This window comes from Triticum dicoccoides, chromosome 2A (assembly GCF_002162155.2).
Source record: "Triticum dicoccoides isolate Atlit2015 ecotype Zavitan chromosome 2A, WEW_v2.0, whole genome shotgun sequence".
NCBI lineage: Eukaryota > Viridiplantae > Streptophyta > Magnoliopsida > Poales > Poaceae > Triticum > Triticum dicoccoides.
This window is the reverse complement of record NC_041382.1, coordinates 716,991,111-717,004,644: the sequence shown is the minus strand read 5'-3', so window position 1 is coordinate 717,004,644 and position 13,534 is coordinate 716,991,111. Positions and strand designations below refer to the sequence as shown.

General features: G+C 43.1%; 1 protein-coding gene across 1 annotated transcript in view; it reads right to left on the bottom strand.

Moving 5' to 3' along the window:
• The window catches only part of LOC119358182 (BTB/POZ and MATH domain-containing protein 3-like), a 21,584-nt gene that overhangs the window by 5,617 nt on the left and 2,433 nt on the right, over positions 1-13,534 (bottom strand). The window contains exon 2 of the mRNA XM_037624850.1: positions 3,841-3,855. Within this exon, the coding sequence (XP_037480747.1) occupies positions 3,841-3,855 (15 nt within the window). The remainder of the gene's footprint in view (positions 1-3,840; positions 3,856-13,534) is intronic.

Below are 13,534 nucleotides of genomic sequence, written 5' to 3'. Positions count from 1 at the left end.
ATCGATGGCGGTGAAGACGGGGACGGGACATGACGGACCGCTAAACCTAGACAAATCTCGGGGAAAATGGAGCTTGGAGGTCGAGCTTCAAGAGGAGAAAGCTTAACTAGCGTGGCTCGGGCATTTCACCGAACACCTCGTGTGCATAGGAGGTGAGCTAGAGCACCCAAATGCCCTCTCCTCGCCGGCCAGAAAAAACAGAGCACTGTGAAGTGCTCTGCTGCGGCGACGGGGTATATATAGGCAAATCATTTGTCCCGGTTCGTGGCTGGAACCGGGACTAAAGCCTAGCCTTCTGTCCCGGTTTGAGCCAAGAACTGGGACCAATGTTTATGGGCCAGGAGCGAGGCCCATTGGAACCGGTTCGTAGCTGGAACCGGGACAAATGGGTCCATACGAACCAGGACCAATGCCCACGAGGCCCCGGCCGGCCCCCTGGGCTCACGAACCGGGACGAATGCATCCATTGGTCCCGGTTCGTGGAAGAACCGGGACTAATGGGTTGGCCAGGCCCGAACGAAAGCCCCCTTTTCTACTAGTGCACCGTATTCCGGGGGCACATAGTTGTCATCGTCCTCTTCTTCTTTGATATCTTCCATCATAACCACTATTTCTCCGTGCCTGGTCCAAACATTATAGTGTGACATGAACCCTTATAAAGCAGGTGGGTGTGAAGGATTTTTCCGATGAGAGAAAACTTCGTATTCCCACATATAGGGCATGGACAACACATAAAACCATTCTGCTTGTTTGCCTCAGCCACTTAACGTACTCGGAGGTGTGTCTGTCACCGTACATCCATTGCCGGTTCATCTGTGTGCATTACATATAATTATGTGTGTCAAAAACCATTATAGATTCACATGGATAGATAAGTGACAAAATTAATAGAAGTTCATCATCACATTAAAACAAAAGTACATACATAGTTCTCATTGAACAACATATAGCTCTCCAGAGCATCTAATTAAACCATATATTGAAACTATGTAAAACCTTTCAATGCAACAACAAATGCGATCATAATCACAACCAAGGTAACAATTGATCCAACTGCATAATGATACCAAGTCTTGGTATGAATGTCATATTTTCTAATCTTTCTTATCTTCAACCGCATTGCGTCCATCTTGATCTTATGATCATCGACGACATCCGCAACATGCAACTCCAATATCATCTCCTCCTCCTCAATTTTTTTTTAATTTTTCCTTCAAATAATTGTTTTCTTCTTCAACTAAATTTAACCTCTCGACAATAGGGTCGGTTGGAATTTCCGGTTCAACTACCTCCTAGATAAATAAAATCTATGTCAACTTGATGGGCATAATTGTCATAAACAATAAATGAACCAAATAGTTATAAACATAATATATTCCGCATCCGAATCATAGCCAGGACGAGGGCCGACGGGGGCGGATACCAAAACCATCGCACTATATAATAACAAGCAATAATAAAAGTAAGAAAATTAGACAAGTATCTATTTAAAGTAAGAATTTTTTATTTCAGAAGAAGATAAGAACAAGAGGCTCACCACGGTGGTGCGGCGACGAGATCGACGCGGACGATCAACGGCGGTGAAGACGGGGACGGGACATGACTGTTGGTTATGCAGTAATTTGAAAAAAATTCCTATGCACACGCAAGATCATGGTGATGCATAGCAATGAGAGGGGAGAGTGTTGTCTACGTACCCTCGTAGACCGATAGCGGAAGCGTTATGACAACACGGTTGATGTAGTCATACGTCTTCACGGCCCGACCGATCAAGCACTGAAACTACGGCACCTCCGGGTTCTAGCACGCGTTCAGCTCGATGACGATCCCCGGACTCCTATCCAGCAAAGTATCGGGGAAGAGTTCCGTCAGCACGATGGCATGGTGACGATCTTGATGTTCTACTGTCGCAGGGCTTCGCCTATGCACCGCTACAATATTATCAAGGATTATGGTGGAGGGGGCACCGAACACGGCTAAGAGAACGATCATGAAGATCAACTTGTGTGTCTAGGGGTGCCCCCTGCCCCCGTATATAAAGGAGCAAGGGGAGGAGGCCGGCCGGCCCTAGGATGCGCCAAGGAGGAGGAGGACCCTGGCCGCCCCTCTCTCTCTCCACTAGGGCCCATAAGGCCCAATACGTCTCACGGGGGGGTTCCGGTAACCCTCCGGCACTCCGGTTTTCTCCGAAATCACCCGGAACACTTCCGGTGTCCGAATATAGCCGTCCAATATATCAATCTTTATTTCTCGACCATTTCGAGACTCCTCGTCATGTCTGTGATCACATCCGGGACTCCGGACTAACTTCGGTACATCAAAACTCATAAACTCATAATGTAACTGTCATCGAAACCTTAAGCGTGCGGACCCTACGGGTTCGAGAACAATGTAGACATGACCGAGACACGTATCCGGTCAATAACCAATAGAGGAACCTGGATGCTCATATTGGCTCCCACATATTCTACGAAGATCTTTATCGGTCAGACCGCATAACAACATATGTTGTTCCCTTTGTCATCGGTATGTTACTTGCCCGAGATTCGATCGTCGGTATCAATACCTAGTTCAATCTCGTTACCGACAAGTCTCTTTACTTGTTTCGTAATACATCATCTCGCAACTAACTTATTAGTTGCAATGCTTGCAAGGCTTATGTGATGTGCATTACCGAGAGGGCCCAAAGATACCTCTCCGACAATCGGAGTGACAAATCCTAATCTCGAAATATGCCAACCCAACATTTACCTTTGGAGACACCTGTAGAGCTCCTTTATAATCACCCAGTTACGTTGTGACGTTTGGTAGCACACAAAGTGTTCCTCCGGCAAACGGGAGTTGCATAATCTCATAGTCATAGGAACATGTATAAGTCATGAAGAAAGCAATAGCAACATACTAAACGATCGAGTGCTAAGCTAATGGAATGGATCATGTCAATCACATCATTCTTCTAATGATGTGATCCCGTTAATCAAATAACAACTCTTTTGTTCATGGTTAGGAAACATAACCATCTTCGATTAACGAGTTAGTCAAGTAGAGGCATATTAGTGACACTCTGTTTGTCTATGTATTCACACATGTATTATGTTTACGGTTAATACAATTCTAGCATGAATAATAAACATTTATCATGATATAAGGAAATAAATAATAACTTTGTTATTGCCTCTAGGGCATATTTCCTTCAGTCTCCCACTTGCACTAGAGTCAATAATCTAGTTCACATCGCCATGTGATTCAACACTAATAGTTCACATCACCATGTGACCTATACCCAAAGGGTTTACTAGAGTCAGTAATCTAGTTCACATCGTTTATGTGATTAACACCCAAAGAGTACTAAGGTGTGATCATGTTTTGCTTGTGAGATAATTGTAGTCAACGGGTCTGTCACATACAGATCCGTAAGTATTTTGCGAATTCTATGTCTACAATGCTCTGCATGGAGCTACTCTAGCTAATTGCTCCCACTTTCAATATGTATCTAGATCGAGACTTAGAGTCATCCAGATCTGTGTCAAAACTTGTATCAACGTAACTTTTTACGACGAACCTTTTGTCACCTCCATAATTGAGAAATATTTCCTTATTCCACTAAGGATAATTTTGACTGATGTCCAGTGATCTACTCTTAGATCACTATTGTACTCCCTTGCTTAACACAGTGTAGGGTATACAATAGATCTGGTACACAGCATGGCATACTTTATAGAACCTATGGCTGAGGCATAGGGAATGACTTTCATTCTCTTTCTATCTTCTGCCGTGGTCGGGCTTTGAGTCTTACTCAATTTCACACCTTGTAACACAGCCAAGAACTCTTTCTTTGACTGTTCCATTTTTGAACTACTTCAAAATATTGTCAAGGTATGTACTCATTGAAAAAACTTATCAAGCGTCTTGATCTATATCTATAGATCTTGATGCTTAATATGTAAGCAGCTTCACCGAGGTCTTTCTTTGAAAAACTTCTTTTAAAACACTCCTTTATGCTTTGCAGAATAATTCTACATTATTTCCGATCAACAATATGTCATTCACATATACTTATCAGAAATGTTGTAGTGCTCCCACTCACTTTTTTGTAAATACAGGCTTCACCGCAAGTCTGTATAAAACTATATGCTTTGATCATCTCATCAAAGCGCATATTCCAACTCCAAGATGCTTGCACCAGTCCATAGATGGATCACTGGAGCTTGCATATTTTGTTAGCACCTTTAGGATTGACAAAACCTTCTGGTTGTATCATAGACAACTCTTCTTTAATAAATCCATTAAGGAATGCAGTTTTGTTTATCCATTTGCCGGATTTCATAAAATGCGGCAATTGCTAACATGATTCGGATAGACTTAAGCATAGATACGAGTGAGAAACTCTCATCGTAGTCAACACCTTGAACTTGTCAAAAACCTTTTTGCGACAATTCTAGCTTTGTAGATAGTAACACTACTATCAGCATCCGTCTTCCTCTTAAAGATCCATTTAATCTCAATGGCTCGCCGATCATTGGGCAAGTCAATCAAAGTCCATACTTTGTTCTCATACATGGATCTTATCTCAGATTTCATGGCCTCAAGCCATTTCGCGGAATCTGGGCTCATCATCGCTTTCTCATAGTTCGTAGGCTCGTCATGGTCAAGTAACATGACCTCCAGAACTGGATTACCGTACCACTCTGGTGCGGATCTCACTCTGGTTTACCTACGAGGTTCGGTAGTAACTTGATCTGAAGTTACATGATCATCATCATTAGCTTCCTCACTAATCGGTCTAGTAGTCACAGGAACAGATTTCTGTAATGAACTACTTTCCAATAAGGGAGCATGTACAGTTACCTCATCAAGTTCTACTTTCGTCCCACTCACTTCTTTCGAGAGAAACTCCTTCTCTAGAAAGGATCTATTCTCAGCAATGAATAACTTGCCTTCGGATCTGTGATAGAAGGTGTACCCAACAGTCTCCTTTGGGTATCCTATGAAGACATATTTCTCCGATTTGGGTTTGAGCTTATCAGGATGAAACATTTTCATATAAGCATCGCCGGCCACCACGCCCTCGCTGGTGACCGCGCCGCCCCACCGGACGCCGACCCCGCCACTTCGTCCTCGCCACCAGCCGGCGCCGGAGTCCGCACCCGGCCACCGCGCCTACACCCTTCCCCGACAGCTCCGGCGACCGCCCCTCTTCTCTGGCGACAGGATCCGGCCGCCTCGGTTCGCGTGCCGGCGATCTGATCCAGATCTGAAAACCCTAGGTTGACCCCATTTTTTCCCTAAGTCTGCAGTCCAAATTGCCATGTTCATCGTGTCGTAACTTTGCATCCGTAGATCTGTTTTGGGCATATAGCATATCAAAATGTTCGTCTCCGAGAGCACATCATTTCACCTCATTGCATCATTTTCATTTGAGCTCATCTTGTTGCCCGAAATGCTGTTGGAAGAATGCTATTCGAGTTAATTGTCAGATCTGCTGCTCCAAATAGCTATTTGTCATTTTTGCCATGATTATTGTGTGCGTGATATGCCCTTGAGCTCTACATATGTTTTGTTATGTGCTTTGTCTTCTTTCCAGAGGTGCTACCATGTATTTTTGTGATGTGTGTGGTGACTAGCACAAGCTTGCAAAGTGGTGCATTCGTTAATGTTGATTTCAGGGACTTAGCAATTCCACCAAGTCCTTAATCTGTTTTTATCAATATGCCATATGTTCATGTTGTTTCATAGTGATTCGTGCCTCTTTTGAGGATGATCAGTAAGGATGATTTGTTATTCTTGTAGTGCTCTATCCATCCATGTCTTTGTTTGCAATTATGGAGCACCCTAGCTTGAGTCAATCGAGCTCTACTTTTGCTATTTCGTGAATCTGGGCAGATTGTCTACATGTTAGCGATTTTGCCGAGGATGTTGTAGTTGATTTGTGCATGCTATGTTGTCGTTCTTGCCATGTCTAGCTTGTATAATGTGCATTCTTGACGGGTGTATGCTTAGTTTGTCATGCCTTACTCTGTAGTGAGCACATCGAGCTCGTAAACATGCCTACTTGATATCTGATTTGCATGCTCCAGTTTTTCACTAAGTCTGAGATCTGATTATGTTTTTGCCATGTTCACATGCTTCCAATTGTATTTTCTGATCCCTTTTGGCTCAAGGTCACTAAGAGACTTTTGTTAAGCTCTTTGAGTAGCTCCATGCCATGCTTTACTTTGCCATGTTCATGCCTTGTAGCATATAGTTTGCATGCTCCAAAGTGTGCTACCTGATCTGAAATTCCAGACAAGTGTTAATTTCACTAAGTCTAAAATCTGTTTATTAATTGCACTTTTGTCATGCTTGTTTCAATCTGTTAATGAATGAATTGGCCGCAGCTCAGTGTTCATCTTTTGTTAAGCTTCATGAATGGATCCCTTCCATGTATTTTGTTGCCATGTTTGGGTGCTGTAGCATGTTTAGCTTGTTGCATTTAGATGGCTACTTGTTGTATATCGTAGACCGGTAACATATTTGAAATGCTTGCCATTTCCAAACCGTGTCTCCGATTCCTGTGTTCTTTATATCGATTTCAACCGAAATCACCTCACCTTTCCAGTGGCACACTTGGATTTCCAATTTGAGGCCAGGTTCATTCATTCCTCGCCAAATCTTCTATATGCATCACATATCGCATCCCGCATAGCATCCCATGTTTGCATCATGTTGTTTGAGCTTTGCACGTGGTTGATTGTGTCCTTTTTGCTTGTTTGTCTTGTTTGGGTAGAGCCGGGAGACGAGTTCGCTAACGAGGAGCCCGTTGAGTTTTTTTTCGAGGATCCAGTCAACTCTGACAACTTTGCAGGCAAGATGATCATACCCTCGAAATCACTTATATCTTTGCTTTGCTAGATGCTCGCTCTTTTGCTATGCCTATGCTACGATGCCTACCACTTTCTTATCATGCCACCCAAATTGCCATGTCAAACCTCTAACCCACCATGTCCTAGCAAACCGTTGATTGGCTATGTTACCGCTTTGCTCAGCCCCTCTTATAGCGTTGCTAGTTGCAGGTGAAGATTGGAGACCGTTCCTTGTTGGAACATTATTTTCTTGTTGGGATATCATTATATTATCTTGTTATCTTAATGCATCTATATACTTGGTAAAGGGTGGAAGGCTCGGCCTTTTGCCTAGTGTTTTGTTCCACTCTTGCCGCCCTAGTTTCCGTCATATCGGTGTTATGTTCCCGGATTTTGCGTTCCTTACGCGGTTGGGTAATAATGGGAACCCCTTGATAGTTCGCCTTAAATAAAACTCTTCCAGCAATGCCCAACCTTGTTTTTACCATTTTCCACTTAGCCTCTTTTTCCCTTGGGTTTCCGGAGCCCGAGGGTCATCTTATTTAAACCCCCCCGGGTCAGTGCTCCTCCGAGTGTTGGTCCAAACTAGAGTCCTGTGCAGCGCCCCCTCGGGGAAACTCGAGGTTTGGTTTTAGTTGTATGGAGCGCTCATCTGAGTGTGCCCTGAGAACGAGATATGTGCAGCTCCTATCGGGATTTGTCGGCACATTTGGGCGGTGTTGCTGGATTTGTTTTAACTTGTCGAAGTGTCTTGTAGAACCGGGATACCGAGTCTAATCGGAATGTCTCGAGAGAAGGTATATCCTTCGTTGACCATGAGAGCTTGTCATGTGCTAAGTTGGGACTCCCCTGCAGGGATTTGAACTTTCGAAAGCCGTGCCCGCAGTTATGGGCAGATGGGAATTTGTTAATATCCGGTTGTAGATAACTTGAACCTTAACTTAATTAAAATGAATCAACTGAGTGTGTTACCGTGATGGTCTCTTCTCGGCGGAGTCCGGGAAGTGAACACGGTGTTGGAGTAATGCTTGTCGCAAGTTGTTCTCTAGTTATTCGATCATGCATTGCCTTCTCTTTTCGCTCTCATTTGCGAATAGGTTAGCCACCATATATGCTAGCCGCTTGCTGCAGTTCCACATATTACCTTGCCTTACCTATAAGCTTAAATAGTCTTGATCGTAAGGGTGCGAGATTGCTGAGTCCCTGTGGCTCACAGATTACTTCCCAACCAGATGCAGGGCCTAATGACTCCGTTCCAGATGACGCGCTTGAGCTCAAGTGGGAGTTCGACGAGGACTCACGCCGTTACTACGTGTCTTTCCCCGATGATCAGTAGTGGTGCCCAGTTGGGGCGATCGGGACCCTGTCGCATGTTGGGTTGGTCTTTTAATTTTGGCACCATAGTCGGGCCATGAGTGATTGGATGATGTAATGCTATTTATGTACTTTGTTTGATGTGGCGAGTGTAAGCCAACTATGTACCTTCCCCTTTTATTATCTATATTACATGGGATGTTGTGAAGATTGCCTTACTTGCGACATTGCTTTCAATGCGGTTATGCCTCTAAGTCGTGCTTCGACACGTAAGAGATATAGCCGTATCGAGGGCGTTACAATTATCGAGGATTATGGTGGAGGGGGGCACCGCACACGGCTAAGAGAACGATCATGAAGATCAACTTGTGTGTCTAGGGGTGTCCCCTGCCCCCGTATATAAAGGAGCAAGGGAAGGAGGCCAGCCGGCCCTAGGGCGCGCCAAGGAGGAGGAGTCCTCCTCCTAGTAGGAGTAGGACTCCCCTCTTTCCTACTCCTACTAGGAGGGGGAAAGGAAGGGGAAGAGGGAGAAGGAAAGGGGGGGCGCCCCCCCTCTCCTAGTCCAATTCGGATCAGAGGGAGAGGGGGCACGCGGCCCACCCTGGCCGCCCCTCTCTCTCTCCACTAGGGCCCATAAGGCCCATTACTTCTCCCGGGGGGGGGGGTTCCGGTAACCCTCCGGCACTCCGGCTTTCTCCGAAATCACCCGGAACACTTCCGGTGTCCGAATATAGCCGTCCAATATATCAATCTTTATGTCTCGACCATTTCGAGACTCGTCGTCATGTCCGTGATCACATCTGGGACTTCGAACTAACTTCGGTACATCAAAACTCATAAACTCATAATATAACTGTCATCGAAACCTTAAGCGTGCGGACCCTACGGGTTCGAGAACAATGTAGACATGACCGAGACACGTCTCCGGTAAATAACCAATAGCGGAACCTGGATGCTCATATTGGCTCCCACATATTCTACGAAGATCTTTATTGGTCAGACCGCATAACAACATACATTGTTCCCTTTGTCATCGGTATGTTACTTGCCCGAGATTCGATCGTCGGTATCTCAATACCTACTTCAATCTCGTTACCGACAAGTCTCTTTACTCGTTTCGTAATACATCATCTCGCAACTAACTTATTAGTTGCAATGCTTGCAAGGCTTATGTGATGTGCATTACCGAGAGGGCCCAGAGATACCTCTCCGACAATCGGAGTGACAAATCCTAATCTTGAAATATGCCAACCCAACATTTACCTTTGGAGACACCTGTAGAGCTCCTTTATAATCACCCAGTTACATTGTGACGTTTGGTAGCGCACAAAGTGTTCCTCCGGCAAACGGGAGTTGCATAATCTCATAGTCATAGGAACATGTATAAGTCATGAAGAAAGCAATAGCAACATACTAAACGATCGGGTGCTAAGCTAATGGAATGGATCATGTCAATCACATCATTCTTCTAATGATGTGATCCCGTTAATCAAATAACAACTCTTTTGTTCATGGTTAGGAAACATAACCATCTTCGATTAACGAGCTAGTCAAGTAGAGGCATACTAGTGACACTCTGTTTGTCTATGTATTCACACATGTATTATGTTTCCGGTTAATACAATTCTAGCATGAATAATAAACATTTATCATGATATAAGGAAATAAATAATAACTTTATTATTGCCTCTAGGGCATATTTCCTTCAATGACGGACCGCTAAACCTAGACAAATCTCGAGGAAAATGGAGCTTGGAGGTCGAGCTTCGAGAGGAGAAAGCTTAACTAGTGTGGCTTGGGCATTTCATCGAACACCTCATGTGCATAGGAGGTGAGCTAGAGCACCACAAAGCTCTCCCTTCGCCGACCAGAAAATACAGAGCACTGTGGACTGCTCTGCTCGCGGGCGAGGGGGCATATATAGGCAACTCATTGGTCCCGGTTCGTTGCTGGAACCGGGACTAAAGGCCCCCCTTCCGTCCCGGTTCTAGGCACGAACCGGGACCAATGGCTATGGGCCAGGAGCGATGTCCCGGTTCGTTCCTAGAAACGAGACAAATGGGTCCACACGAACCGGGACAAATGCCTTCCCAGGCCCGGCCGGCCCCATGGGTGCACGAACCGGGACATATGCCCCCATGGGTCCCGGTTCGTGACAGAACCGGGACTAATGGGCTGGCCAAGCCCCAACCAAAGCCATGTTTTTAACTAGTGGCAGATCAACCGATAACAATTGTTCCTTTAGCTTCTCAGAGCGGTTTTGGGAAGCTCTATGGACCTGTTTTAGAAGCTTCCACGCGCCTTTTTAGTTGTTTCGTAAAACCTCGAGAACAAAATTTTAACACACCTCAAACATTTTTATAATACGCCGGTGAAAAGTTTTTAAAATTAAACAAAGTAATTTTCCATATATATATATATTATAGCATTATCATAATTTAAATATAAGTAATGAAGAGATTTAAAAAATCCTCACACTCGAAAAAGAAAACAAAAAGCATGTAGTGTGGGTTGACCTACTAGAGGCTGCCATTGAGGCGAGCGGCATGCCCGTCTCGCAAGAGTAGTGACATACATCCATAGGCTCGTCAACACGTACGTCCGGTCGTTCCATTGAACTATCCTATTGTCTATCTTGAAATTGCTGGCTAACCTTAGAAGACATTTTGACATACTCGGGTGGAAACTACGATCGAAAGGATAATGAGGATAATGGGACATCTTGACGAGACTACAATGCACTGCTTACCAACCTTTCTGTATGGGAGGGGGGGTTTATAAGTCCAGAAGAGAAATATGGCTCGAAAGAAGATGGCGGGAACATGAGGGTTGGTGGGAAGAAGATGGCGGGAACAGAAGGATGGCGGGAACATAAGAGTTGGCGGGAAAGACGATGGCAGGAAAGAAGATGAAGGGAAAGGCAGGTTTGGCAGGAAAAGGTTCCACGGAACACGGTTATGTTCCAATCATTTTCAGAGAGGATGACTAGAGCTAATCATCTTCAGGGAGGGTGACTGGAAGCCCTTGTTCAGCCGACTGCCCGGTCATCTTCAGGGAGGACGACTCGACACTAACCAGTAAGACGATTAGTTCCAGTCGTCTTTCCCAAAGATGACGCCGTATTATTTGTGGAATATATCTAAACCGTGTATTATTTTTGTAAATTAATAAAAAATGTATTATTTTAGAAAAATAGCTAATTTATTATGCTCCCTAATCTTGGACCTCTCCCATTCAAATGGGGTATTTAATTTGGAATTTGTTTCACCATTTTGACAGGGTCAATGAATTATTAAATCAATCGACAACAACCAGCCTATAAAAACATACAGTCCGTGCATCCTCTCACCACCTAGAAAAAAACACCAATATGCGATATTGTAACACCAATATAATACATGCAACCATCAACCTAAAAAATGTCCCCACTTAAATATGGATTGATTAGCACATAATACTGAATCACCTCGCGGAAGGGATAGAAATACAACAATATAAATAAAAAGAAAACACACTTCATCATACCCCCCACTCACCAAACCAAATACTCCTCGGTTTCAAAATATAAGGCGTGTTAGTTTCTTAAAATAGTCAAATTTATTAAACACTAACCAAGTTCAGAGCCGAAAACATCAACATCCGCAATATTAAATAAATAACATATGAAAAATCATTTCACGAGGAATCTAACAATACCAATTGGTATTATGAATATTGATACATTTATCTACAAAATTGGTCAAACTAAAACAGGTTTGACTTTTCAAAGACTACACCTTATATTCTGAAACACATGGAGTAGAAAATTTATGAAAATCCAACAACATCAACGACGCAGCAAAGGTCGCCCAATCCTTCTAGATGAAGATGATGCCCAAGTGCATGCCAAATTTGGCGGCCCTGTCTCTTGGAGGTCGTCACAGGTATAGGGTGTGCATGTGCATGTTCATGTGGATGAGTGTACATGTGTGTATGTGAGCGCCTGCATTTGTATTGTATTTCTAAAAAAATTATGAAGGTTTGCTCACACAAACACATGGTGCAACTGCAAGTGCAAACAAGTATCTAACAACACAACAAACTAACTAGAAAAATGTTGCTTTGAAAATACTAAATCGATGCAATCATGAAATTTGGACCTTTTTCGCAACATCACAACTCGAGGACTAACCTAAGTCGACCAATTTCTCTCGTTTGACAACCAAATGACATAAGAAACATACAATAACTATTTCGTAAGTAATAGTCCATGAAACGTTGATAGCACAAATTAAATATAATGGAATTTGGTCTAGAATATGACGCTCAACAAAAATTCCAATCTGGTAAGCTTTATACAAAGAAAGCATTACTCCCTTCATTCCTTTATGTAAGAGTATATGGTAGTAAAACTAGATACAAAGCCTCGTGTATCAGATGACCAGAGCAACTGGGCTTTGTCTTCTGAAGACGTTGGTGAGCTCTCCAATACTTGGACACATTGTTGTATGTTGGTTCTTTCAGACCACCCTTCGTTTGACCCTAGATATTTGCCACTACAAGAAGCCAAGCATGGGTTGGCTTGTTAGGAGCCACTGTGGATGTGGAATACAGAAGCCAACCAAGGCCAGCGCCAGGATGCAAACCGAGGGCAAAACCGCATGGCGTACTCGCGAGGCACGTCGCTTCATGTTGCGTAATATTGGAGTCCTGCCTCGCTGCATCCGTACGACCTGCTTGCGAACCTGACAAGTACCAAGATATGTGATATTGTAAATTGTAAAAAGAATGTTGTAAACTTCAAAGCACAATAAGGCCAGATTGAGCTATTTTAACATGGTCCAAAATAGATATGGGTCATCTAACGTCTAATATTACTCTTACCTCTTGGAGGTAAAACGATTTCTATGATGGTGTAGGGCTAGGCTAATATGAACATCCTATATTGCAAACCAGGAAACAAACTATATATCGCTAATAAAATCTAGCATCAAATAAGGGAAGATATAGCAATATCAATTAATGCTCTCTCTATCTTCCATATTTGGTTGTGTATAACAATTTTCAATGTTGGCATGTAAAATATATACCAGTACGAACAAAGATTGTTGGTATAAAATACTTAAGAAATATATGTTGTAGAAACACTTGAGTAATTTAGAGCAAGAGAATGGCATTAATACACATATAAGAGTATGTGTGTTTTTGTAAGTAAATAAATATATTATCAATCTATTACCAAAAATTTTAGATAGGCGTACTAATTCGGAAAATATAGCCATAAAATATTTATATTTGAATAATTTTGTAGTACACAGAATAAGTACAAGAATATAAATATAAGATATTCAACTTGAAGTATCTCTATGATGCACATATATTTTCCTTCTAAAACTGTA